We start from the raw sequence: 13042 nt of genomic DNA on the forward strand, positions 1-13042 counted from the left end.
TTACTCAACTTTGATATTGTTGATTTATGAGTCCTAACCTACTATCAAATCAAGGTAGGAAAACTTTTATCAAGATTGTCTAGTATGAGGAGACTTTCCAAAAATAGGTCTTCACAGAATTGACCATGTCCTTTTTGTGTAACGCGAGTTACCGAAATTAAATGATCAAAGAATCCCAACATGTTTGTCCTTTATTTTTCTTCTTGGATTCATTTAGTTGGTGTATGTCTACTTAACCCATCATGAAAAAAGTAACTTGTAGATCTTACCAATTACAAAGATATTGGCACATTATCCCAAAAATGTACCCATTATTTGTAACGCGAGTTACCGTGGAATTGCCCAGTTATAAAATGTGAGTTCAAGGGATAGAAACAACCACTGTAAAATTTGAATAGGTAAAATCGATGTTACTTACTAATGTTAGATATACAAAAATAATGTGAACAAAAGTTATAATAAAAATGTTTTCAGACTAAACCGTCTACAGTTACGGTTTATTGAGAAAAATACAGATATCTCCTTATATTTTAGGCTTTATGGCGAAAATTACATGTGACAGAATGTTTTGTGGTACAACAGACCTACACATAGGCCTATGCATTAAATGTCATATCCTGAAAATTTTTTAAATCACTACTCCCAAAGGTAAACAAGACCTTTGAAGTAAAGGTAAGTCAAACGAACAAGGCTTTCTCCGAGATACAAAATCATTGAATACCTAAAATTGCATCCGTTGTAAACTAAAAGAAAATGGATTATTCACGAACACAGAGTACAATATAGATGAGATGTCTTTTAGGCCCTACATGCACACAATCTTAGCTATCCTGTTAGAAAATGGAGGAACAAAAGGAATTATTTCCAGACTTGAACAGAGTCGCAAAGAATAATCTTTTTAAAAGGAAGTTTTGCTGCTCATGGAGATTGTTAAATTCGTGGGAGAATGGTATAGGGCCTATGCATTGTATAATATATATTTAAATATATATATATATATATATATATATATATATATATATATATATATTTATACAGGCCTACATGCACGTACATAATGAGCAGCGGTCATTCACGAAACAATTTGATGTTGATGACATGATGACAGTAAATTTCATGACAGTAAATATGCAGGGATATGGACGAAAGACATGATTCGGCTTCCTTATTTTAGAGGAGGTAGTTGAAAATAGTTTGTGATTAACTCACCATCATCTCAAACTGAATTTTGTAGGATATTGCTTAAACGCTGATGAGTTCGAAATTTTGATAATCACTTGACTGTATAAGCCTTAATTTCAAACCAGCTTTTGATAATTATGTATTTGAACATCAACCAATCATCTCCCAGTTTTCGCCTTATCATTTCAGTATGAGTATAGAAACTGTCACTCCGGGGAGGAAGATACTGAGCACCTCACTAAAGTGACCATAATAATGGTCTCGAGACGTTGCCATGGTACCATTAGAGACTCAGACACGACGAAAGAAATAGAATGCTCTGCGTGTGACCTTGATGGGATTTCATGAAAAAGAAAGAATAATATTTAGAGAACCATCCATCTTTCAGCGCACGACGTTGGATCTTGCCTGTGTAAATACGAAGGAAAACCAGCGAGATTTGTTTCCTGTGGTTTTCAATGTTATTACGGCTATCAAATCCCATAATTGCATTTACCCGTCTCCATGGATATTTGTGCCGACTCCGCCGTTGGCTTTGAGTACAAACCTGCTTTGAGCCAATTACTAGCTAGTACTCTTCAGCTCCTATTCTGTTTTTGTTCTTATTTTGTTTTCTTTTGTGTTTTCTTTTGTGCTAGTCTCGTAACTTAAGAAGACGTACATGGGGGGGGGGGGGGGGGGGGTTAATTTCTGCTGCTCTACAAAGAGGAAAAATATAGTTAATTCCTATTCCAAGATTCATAAACTCCCATACACACTTTGTTTTTCTAAAGAACAATGATCATCAAGAATAAATACAGAGGTCTATTGTCATTCAGTTCGTCAGCCCATCTTAACAATGTTATTCACTTCAATGTTGTTCAAGAGATGTTTGTGGGTGTGCAAGAAATCCCCTGTATATCATACAGGTATATGGGGCCTATCAATATATAACATTATATAAATCGAGACATTTGTTTGTGGCCCGGGAGGATAAACGTGTAAGACAAAGTCGACCAAGTACTGACGAAGTAAATGGGCGTGCCCCAACTCCAGTCAAGGAGGCGGAGCTTCTGTCCATCTCCAAGATTGGTTGCAAGGAGACCACTGCAATCATAATCAGCTTCTCTACAATTCGAATCAAATACGAATTAATCGAGAATCTTGTTATTCTGTAGCTCCCATAGTCATACGCCGGCTTTGGTATAGGCCTATACCAAGGAGTGTTAGTGTCTGATAAATACTTGTATACTACGTAACAATTTATTTGAAATGAAACAAGACAAAGATGTCATAAATTACCGAGCGTGACAAAGGGATAGTACAGTAAAAACGACAGCATACATGAAACTCTTATTTCCGAGTAGGCGTACACGCTAATTTACCAACTAAAATAGATAACGTGCGAGTTTCTTTACTTTGTCTAGCTCTACAAATTAAATTTGCTAAGATCGCAACTGCTAATCTGTAAATTAACAAACATGTCGGAAAAAAAGGAATTAGTGGGACTCGAGCCTGTCATTAACAAATTGAATTTGTAGAGGGAGACAAAGTGTAGAAACTCGCACTTGAACCTTCAACCCTCTGAATAATATTTTCCTTCAAAAATAGATAAGAATCGAAGAAACTACAGCAAAAATGTCATTAAATTGCAAATTAAACAAAACACGGGAAAAAAAGGACGCGAAATATTCCACTAATTTCTGGAAACAGCGACAGCCTTCACTGCATATTCGTCTCGACGGTCAGGGAAATTTCACAGGGGTTTGGAACAATTAGGAGTGTATGATTACTATTAAACAATGCCTACATCAAGCATTTTCTATAGCAGGCGGGAAGGTCCCTCCTATATTCAGGGAAAAGTATAAGGACATTTAAAAGGACGTTTATTGTTTCATGTCGCACGTTTTGCTCTTCGGCTTATTCTGTCACCGAGTCACAACTATAATTAGATGTCACGAAGGCAGTGACAGATACACTATACAGTCATGCTTTGCAAATCGACCTCAATCTAAACATGTCTTATTGCTATTACAATGTTCACTGTACGTTAAAGCACTAGCATGAAAATAATAATGAGCTTATTTTTTCTTTCAAGCACAACAGTGAGGATGCCGTGAAATCAATTAAAAATGTGAAAAGTTGTGAAATTGTAAAGTTTTCCTAATCTTCACAAAACAGTTCATTAAAAGTCAATGAAAATATACGAATAGTAAGTTGATGATATCATCGCTTCACAACTTGCCCTGTAGTTTATACATAAATCTAAAAAATAAAAGGAATTAATTTTGTTTCGGTTTGCTTTATATTGTTCCAACATAGTTGTGCCTAATATAGTTCCTATATCAGACTAATAATTCTGTATGAAACTCTATTTAGTCAAGAATAACATTGTTTCACACTTTTTTAGCAGATAATTGAATTTTCGCCATTTTTTTTCAAGATAAATGGAAAGTTGTGAGCTGATCATCATCATCTCACATCATCAGCTAGCTAACTTGCATATATTCATATAAATATTGTTCGACAATCGTTCTGCAAAAATTAAGCAAATGTTTAAAATTTCATAACCTCCTTATAAATGTTATTTTAATCCAATTTTCAACGTGGTTTATTCTTTCTTCACAAACTAGCTCTGAACTAGTCCAGGAATTTCACCTGCTAGCCCTAGGGAGACCCAAGAAGATCCCCTGCCGAGCTACTCAACCTATTTGACATGAAATGCTCTTATACAAATCCACGATAGTCTATATACAAGTTGTACTTCGATTTAAACAAATGTTGCTCATGTGTTATTCCGATGTCAAAATACTCCCTGAATAGCACAATATGAGATGAAGAGGTCAAGTATAAGATTAATGTGACTTACTCGGATATACGACTGATTTCCTACGTCCAGAAATCTTACATGTTTCACACAAGGTATAGGTCAGGGGTGGATCCAGACATTCCGTGAAGGGGGGGGGGGGGCGCAAAGCAGTTTATATTTTTGGTACAAGACTACAAGAAAAAAAAGAGGCCCTAACATGTATTTTCTCGCACCACTTCCAGGGTCACTCTGTTGACAAGGTACTGTAGTTTATTAAAAAACTACAAATGTATGCCTCCGCCATAATGCATGGTTCTCCTAATAAGTAATAGGTGTATATTATTACAATGTTTTCACAACGTGTGATGACAGTTTCAAATAACTAGCAAAATACTGAAATGACAGTATTGTAAAAAATGTGTTGAATGTTCACTCTCCTTGCACTAGGTTTGCTATATTGTCTAAGAGTGCAGGTACATGTATTTGGGGATTTGAGGATTTTCACTTGACTTTTGACCCTTTTATAAGTTTGTGAATTGAGTAATTTAAAGGTATAAAGAATAAGTATAATTTCAGTATAATTTTTTTTCCGCATTTTAGCCTGACCTCTGACCTTTAACCTTTGACATTTTGACCTTTGCACTTCTGACAGGAAATTTCCCAGAGAATCTCCATTAGGTAATGCATGTATTTATTAAGTTTCAAGAAAAATGCTACAGGCATTAGCATAAATAAAAGGGGAAACAGTGAAACTTTGAAGAGATGACCTTAACCTTTGACCCTGACCTTTGATCCATGACCCCAATTCCTTAAGTGATCACTATACCAGTCAGTACATGTATATTTACCAAGTCTCATTCTTGAAAACATTTTGAACCATTTGCAAGAATTGAAAAAAAAAAATGACATTTCAACATTTTCACCTGACCTTTGACCTTTTCCTCATGACCTGAAACTCTCTTTGGAGAATCTTTATTTGGTGGTACATTTACAAGTTTCAAGAAAATACCTTCGAGCATTACATAGATCTATGGAGGAAATAGTGCAATTTTTTAAGCATTTGACCTTGACCTTTTAACCTTTGATCTTCAGCAAGTGCACCCTAAAGTTGAGAGGCACAATACATTCCAAGTTTCATTAGGATGTCTCGAACGGTTTTGTAATTACGCTTCCACAAAATTGATTACGGAGGGAAGGACGGACGGATAAAACATAATACCTCCGGCGACACTTCGTGGCGGAGGGATAAAAATAATGAACAATCACGAAAGAAAATCACACTTTGAGTTTCTCTCATAGTACACTGTACTTACAGTAACAACGAAAAGTCTATTGTTTTCTTTTTTTTATAACGCGTTTTCTAGCGTGTGGTTTCGCAGTTATAGTAGTTGCTAATTATGACCATACGTCGAAGGAAAGTAGTTTTTGACTTTCATAACTTTGTGAAGATTTCACCAAGACATCGCTGGTTGCTGTTTCATAATTAATCATAAAAAATAGTGAAAGTTTGAACCACTTGTCCTGAACAACAGACTGATCTCCGATTAACAAGGCGTCAATTTTAAGAGTCAATGGTCGTTTAAACATCAGCTCCAAGAGTATAAACAGTTAATGGTAATGCACGTTTGCCTTGCTTGCACTGCAGACTCGACGAAATGGATGAACCATGGTAAATCGCTTGCTTCATTCAAAGCGGAATTGATCTCATTAAAGGGCAATTCCGGACAAGTTTTAAATAGACCTAAAAAATTATGTAAAGTACATTAACAAAATGTCACAATCACAACAGTAAAAAAAATTGATAAAGATTGAGTAAAAACTAGGGAAGTTATGAAACTTGTATTTCTTAACTGCACCAAAAAGTGCCAATTACAATGGGTGACTAGGGTAATTATGGCCCCCCTTTTCACATTTCCATTACTACCATTCGCATTATGAAAAGTTAATCTTATCTATTAATACCGTAATATATTTTATGTAAATTTAAACACACAGTTAATGTATATAGGGTCCTATACCTTTAACATCAATACAAAAGAAAGTAAAAACCTGTAACTTCTCCTTTGCATATTAATTACGATTATGTTAATGTTAATTGTGGCGCCTTAATTTCCCCGTGGATTGGGGTATTTGTGGCCCCCTTTCATAATCACAGTAACTAATTATTCATATTCATAATTATTCATATAATATAATTCATGTAATGGAATTTCCCGTTTCCCGCAATTTTTGTAGTTGTAAGCTTTTCACCCCCCCCCCCCTTATTTCCCCCTTTCCCTCAGAAGTACCCACATGTTACAAGCATAGTCTTTTGAGTGGGTACCTCCAATTTTTTTTTTCCGCAGAGTGTATATAGAGTGTATGTTTCTTTTTGTACTGATCATGTAGACATGAACATGTTCTTATCCCTGTCTGGCTATGTATATTTTCAGCGACTTACATGTCAAATTTATCAGATTGTTTCTTGTACATTCTGTTGAAACAAAGTGAAAATAAAGTTGAATTTGAAATCGAATGATTTCCTATACAAAGCAAGCCTCATTTACCCATCTATTAAATATAGAGTATAAAGTTCATCCAAGTTCAGCTTATTCGCATTTTGTCCTGACACACTGGACAAAGGAAGTAAATGGTCTAGATATGACAGATCAACAACCGATAATATAAAAGTCGCCTCCACAACATCTGACTGATTTACAAAATCAATGGCTCCAAAGGGTTTACGAGCTGCTTTCAGCCCCATGATCATTTTTTTTTCTCTCCTCATGCGCAAAGTGGAATTACGAACTGGTCTATATTGCCCTGCTCTGATTCACAAGCTTACAAGATTGTTTTGCTGCAGCGTTCACACACTCGCCGTGATGCGAAATATCGCGATATTTCCCAAATCATCGCGATGATTCCAAAATAATCGCAATATATCTTGAGATATGGGTTGGGATGCTGATCACGCTATATCTAGTGGGAGTGGGATTCGTCTCGAGATCTGGATCGCGATGTAAATCTCGAAATTTGTATAGGCCTACCGTTAATTCGCGTTGGTGTGAATCCAAGATACTGTATGAGACTCACAATCCAGGGATCATTGTAGGGTCCTGCATGAAAATGTTTATTACGGGACTGCAACCAAGGAGGTGAGACTAATGGTTCTCGCACCCTCCCTGCTGCAACTGATCGTTATAATCGCCACAGTACCTGCCCTTGCATCATCTCATATTTCACAACCTCTTCAAAATGTTTTCGGCTGTAAATGATGTTAAATATCAGTTTATGTAGGCCTAACTACTCATATCACATGCACTTTTAATTTGCTAAGAGTCGGAACTTCAAGAGTTCTTTGTCAAACACAAAGCCTGCTCAATTTCATGACCAACAAATGACATATGCGTCACACGTAACCACATCAGGTACACGGAGTCAGACTTGTCGACTAAGCGCTTTTGAAACAGGCTGGTCTACCAGATTCACAAACGTGTGCTCCCTTTGCAACCTCGCCAGTCACCAGACGTGGACCACAGCATCAGTCTCTCTCCCCCTCTCTCTCCCCGTACACACAGTTTGTTATCGTCCTACGCTCCCTGGGGAAGAGCAGGAGGACCCGGTTTCCACTGGCACACAGCACTAGAAACTTGTTGCTCTCAAAAAGTTTTCCCCTCGCGTCCACCAGGGAGGTGTGAGAGAGAATGGTATCTCTCTCACACCTCCCTGCGTCCACCAAGAAAGGGGTTAAATAATGGGAAAAGAATTCCATGTGTTAAAAGAAGGACTTCCTTGTATTCTTTCATAACTCGTGATATATTATGTAAAAAAGAAATAATAACTTGCAACCGGTAACTGACGTTATTCGCTGCTGTACAGTCTTACGTAACGTTTCGACCTTCAACAAGTTTACAAGTTTACAAGTTTATTTTATTGACGATCCTTCAGAGTATGACCTACTTCAAACCTATATGATAAGTGAATCGTGAAGAGTGTTTTGCACCCGACACATCGTTGAAAATCACTAATCCCTGGTGATGGATAATCAGACCCACAAATTTACAAACAAATGTAATATAATCATCACGACTTAGTCACTGTTATGTTGCACATAAGAGAGATCGAGACGTAGGAGAAGTTAAGGGGAAGGGTCAAGGGTCACTCGCAACCGTCCAGAAACCCACCAGTGAAAACGGGGCTACTCTCCTTTACGCCGCATCATCGTACCAAAAAAAAAAAAAAAAAAAAAATCATGCGGCAGCGGAGCTTGTCACGCCGCGTGAACATTTGGCTTCCATTTGAGACATCCAAGTACATCGTGCAACGTTCTAAGCATTTCCTCTCGACTATTGTATCGATACCTCAAGAATTATTAGCATCAAAGCTGACCAGCCTGCTGATGTTGCCACATGTCCATTGTGAACTCTGGTGAACTTTTCTCCTACACAGCGCGCCATCAAGTCCTGCATTTCGTTACTTTCATTTATTGCATGCTCTGACATTTAATATGCCCCTTAATATTAAAGATTGCGAGTCACTTTCTTTTCTTCTATTCTCTTCTAGAAATTAATCTCCAATACGTCTACAGACAGACAGGTTAAATAATACCAATCTAGGTTGAACCATTGTTGTGAACTGACGGAATTATTCGGCATCTGATCTCATATACATCTCAAACTTCTCCCGCCCGACGAGTAAATATCATAAGAAATGGAATCGAATCTGTGAAGTCATGGCAGAGCGGTCACTTGCATCCAAGTGTGTTTGTTGGGTTTCTTTTATTTTTCATTTCACCCTCTCAGTAGAACCTTACACAACATACCTTGCTTTCTTCGAGCAAATAACTGCAAACGACGCAGTAGTCGTAGGTCATGAGGTAGATTTACAATGTCATCATTTTTAACGCAACACGGCCCTTCATTGTTTCGCTCAAATCTTTTGTCTACCAACGTTATACCACTAGCATGTTTAGTTTTCCGCCCTGATAGCGGTATGTCGGAAAACATTGCAATATAGCAGAGTAATTTAGTTTCCAAAGGGTGAATTTATGAGTGAATTGAAGTGACATACCTCGACAGCATCTTCCATCAAATCGTTGTAGAACAGAGGTCTCGGTTTTGCTGTTACCAGCCCAAACCACAGGACGGGAAGGCAAAACAGTAATAAAGTCCTCATTTTGATCTTGCCACTCCCTGCTCCTCCACTCCTCAGGTGATCGTGTTAGGTATGGCAGGCTGCAGAATACCGTCACAATTCAATGGCGCCAAATTATCGCTTGGTGATCTCTAGACAAATCGTTGGATGGAGAGGGTGTGATGTGACATGCAACGTGTCAGAAAGCAATGGAGGTACGGACGGTGGCCCAATCTTCCCGTGCGCTGTACTCACTAACACACCCAGGGGACACCTCGCAAAGTCTCGAACGAACCGACGATCGTTTCGACTCCCAAAAAGTCAGCAAAGAGGACGGTTGGAGTGAAAAGTTAGTACTTTAAACTCTCAACAGAGAACAGAGATCACTACACTCTCGTCCCCCTGGTCCTCTAATTGCTGAAAAATGGGGTCAGAAAATATCAAGGTTCGAGTGACGGAGGTAGCGAGAGGGGTCCGCTCTACAGCTGGGGAGAGACAGGATCGGAACCGCGTGAGGATAGACCTTCGACAAGCGGACAAACTTTACACGGAGACTGCACCACCTGTAGTGACACGCACATATCACACACGCACACACACATTCCGTATGAACAGGTTCACTTTGCTTCGTCGTTCATTTTTTTTTTCCATCGGGTGGTAGACTAAGTTCAAGTCGGTACAAGTTGGGGAGGACTTTTATGTAAGATGTGAACGGCGTGGCAAGTGATCTTCATTCTTAATGAGTTTCATGTCTTCTTCCAAGGAAGAACAGTAGGTATAGTTAATCTCAACGTTTCCTTCAGCATGTGAAGTCACGTTGTCAGATCAGTTATGCTAAATAAGTACAGCTAGGACACTCGATATATCGAGTGGAAATACCTGCAGGTTTAAAGTTGTTGGATTCCTATTTTTACGTACACAAATCAACGCTGACTAAAGTTCGGAGGGTATTTGGATATGACTTGCTAAAGAACGAATGATGGATGTCTCTTCAACTCTGCTTCTATTTAGCAGGGAATGTACGTCTACATTGATTTCTTTTATTTCTGTCCTTTGTTTCTGTCTGTCTGTCTTTCTTTCCTACTTTATATCTATTTATTTCTATTCTTTTCTTCATTTCTTTCTCTTGCTCTTCCCCCTCTCTCCCTGTTACATAAATACGGGGGGGGGGGGGTGTGCGAATTCTGTATATTCAACAATATAATCACAGAGCAAAATACTAATGAGGAGAATTTGATATTTGCAAAGAGCTCATTCTGCCCAACGCGACCGAGGAAGCTTCTGTCTTTTTGATACTTAAGGGAGTCGGGGGAGGGGGGGGGGGGGGTAGAATACTCAATATCAAACACTTGAAATATTCTAAAACTTGAATAAGGATATTGCTTTGACATAAGATGTAACCAACAACAAAAAAAAAATGGGTAAAACAAATCAGAGGACAGGTGCAGTGTTGACACAATGCTCTGTCAAGCCTGGGAAGGTCGAGTGCGCCCTCTACGGATTTCAAGTGAAGAAGGGATTGTTTATCATGCAACAGAAATTACGGTGCGATCGTGAACTTGAAGTACACCCAGATTGAGTCATTTCATGCTTTCAAGCTCGTCTCTAGACTTTCATAAGGATTGTCATGAACATTCGAAGAGGAAAACAACATTTTTTTTTCAGCTTACTGACTGGATAAAATTCTAAGGGGGAATTCAATCCCAAAACATAGCATGGATCCAATGAACGTAGAAATATCAGAAGAACACACTAATGAAGTTTGAGGAAAATCGGACAATTTGTTCCTGCATTATTAGTTCATATTTCATAGTTTTGTTAAATTCATAGGTCGTCATCGCAGGCTAAGAATACTACATCATTCCATGACGTCAGATTCTGAGAGGAGAGATAATTATAAAGATAAACAAGGGGGAAATCCACACAATTTCATTTTTGTTGATAAAAAGTACACAGTCCCTCAACTTGTTAAAGACATGATGCTATGCTCATTTAGATTTATTCTTTGCTGCAATTTGAATCCCTGACAACACCTATCAGTCAGCGATTGATCTACCATGAGCACAAAATCAATAGATTTACTATTCTACAGAAAACAGATAAATGAATTTCCATATGAGATGTTCAATTGAAACTAAACCATTTTCTTGACTTAATTGTTACAATCCTCTTTTTAACATTTTATTTCATTATTTACACTAACGTTTTTTTAACTATATTCGTTACCTTTATTCATGTTTTATTTAGACGTCAAATCGAGATTTAAAATGAAATCTGCGTGGTAAAGTTGAATATTAAAGGACATGTACATTAAATTAATTAGAAATATATCAAGAACTACATCAGAATGGACGAAGGTTCGTAAGTTGAAAGATTAAATAAGAATATTTTGAACTATTATAGCTTTATAGTATGTTCTCAACGAATAATGGAACAACGCACATTGGGAGACTTAATGACGCCATCACTTCAACAGTCTCCCACTGTACTATTAAAACAAGCAAACAAATAAACAAATATAAATGGATGGGATACATGCTACTTGTTCTTATTGATTTATTGCCCCCCCCAAAAAAAAAAAAAAACAAAAAAAAACACACACACACAAAACCCAAAACCAAGCAAACTAAAAAACATGTTTGTGTTCAGCTAAAAATGGGTGACTTTTGACGTGATGAATCATCACACTTGTGTCGTTGTTCTGAATATCACAGTATCACGAAAACATTTGGAAGTTTCATATCAACAACTGCGCTATAAGGTCAGAATGTGATGAATCCTGTACTTACAACTAGTTGACATTTTTTTTTAAAATTTCACCCTGATTTTCAAACCCAACTTTTCCCCGTTGTTAAAGGAGAGTTGTACCATGTTAGTACGAAATTAATGATAACAATACTCATTACAAAACTTGTTTTCTGTCGTTATATCATATTCCATCATAAATCTTACTTTTAAAAAAAAGACGATATAATTTGTTATTCGGTAGGGGCGTCGTTAGATACTTGAGGAAACACTTTCTGACTGTCAGTGTCATCCAGGATTTACTTTCGTAAAACCAAATTTTTAAATGTGATCGAAGAGAAGTCAATATTTAATCTAGGTGGAGAATTTGTGGGCACAAAGAATTATTTCTTCTATCCGGACAAGGCTCAAACTATTCTTAATTCAGTTTGAATGTTTGTTTTTATTTCTTTTATTTACTCAGCCAAATACATTTGAACGTTCCCTTCCTGTATGTTAAATTCAAACACGCACATACCAGGATGGCTTCATTCAATAAAGGTTATCAGCATTGGGTGGAGAATTGTATCACATGAGCATGAAATGATACCAGTACTCATTAGAAAACCTGTTTTTCTATTTTATGAAATTCCGCTATAAATCTTACTTTAAAATAGATGCTATAATTCATGAAACATTGGAGCCATCGTAGCGTACTGGAGGAAACACTTTCTGACTTTCAATGTCATCCAGCATAAAAACCGAATTCTCAGGATGTGATCAAGGAGAAGTCAAATACATGTGTATTCAATCTAGGTGGAGATGGTTGACATAAAGAATTATTTCTTCTATCCAGACAAGGCTCAAAATTGTAAAAGGCTAAATCTTTTTGATTCAGTTTCAATGTTTGTTTTCATTTCATTTATTTACACAGCAAAATATATTTGAACGTTTGCTTCTTGTATGTTAAATTCCTCCACGCACAGATCAGGAGGGTTTCATTCAATGAACGTCACAAGGGCAACTTCAGACATTTAGGCAGGGAGATGGAAGGAGTCCTGCTCTACCTAGTCCTACCAAGGTCATGGAGGAGTCGCATTTCTCCCACACCACATCCTTCCTCGTTTATGTCATCTCGTTTCTTTTTTACTCATAATCATATTTTCTCGATGTCGCAGGATACGGTAGAATTTCACATGATTAAAGCGTATGTCTGTTGATCTTCGTGACCGATAT

The 13042-nt window shown here is 37.4% G+C and overlaps 1 protein-coding gene across 1 annotated transcript in view; it reads right to left on the minus strand.

The window, feature by feature from the left end:
- LOC139711556 (tolloid-like protein 2) overlaps positions 1-9582 on the minus strand; it is a 40748-nt gene extending 31166 nt beyond the window's left edge. The window contains exon 1 of the mRNA XM_071623430.1: positions 9020-9582. Within this exon, the coding sequence (XP_071479531.1) occupies positions 9020-9124 (105 nt within the window). The 5' untranslated portion in view covers positions 9125-9582. The remainder of the gene's footprint in view (positions 1-9019) is intronic.
- Positions 9583-13042: the final 3460 nt, after the last annotated feature.

The sequence above is a fragment of the Diadema antillarum genome, unplaced genomic scaffold, assembly GCF_040938485.1.
Source record: "Diadema antillarum isolate AM-2024a unplaced genomic scaffold, OU_Dant_1.0 seq00001670_RagTag, whole genome shotgun sequence".
Classification (NCBI taxonomy): domain Eukaryota; kingdom Metazoa; phylum Echinodermata; class Echinoidea; order Diadematoida; family Diadematidae; genus Diadema; species Diadema antillarum.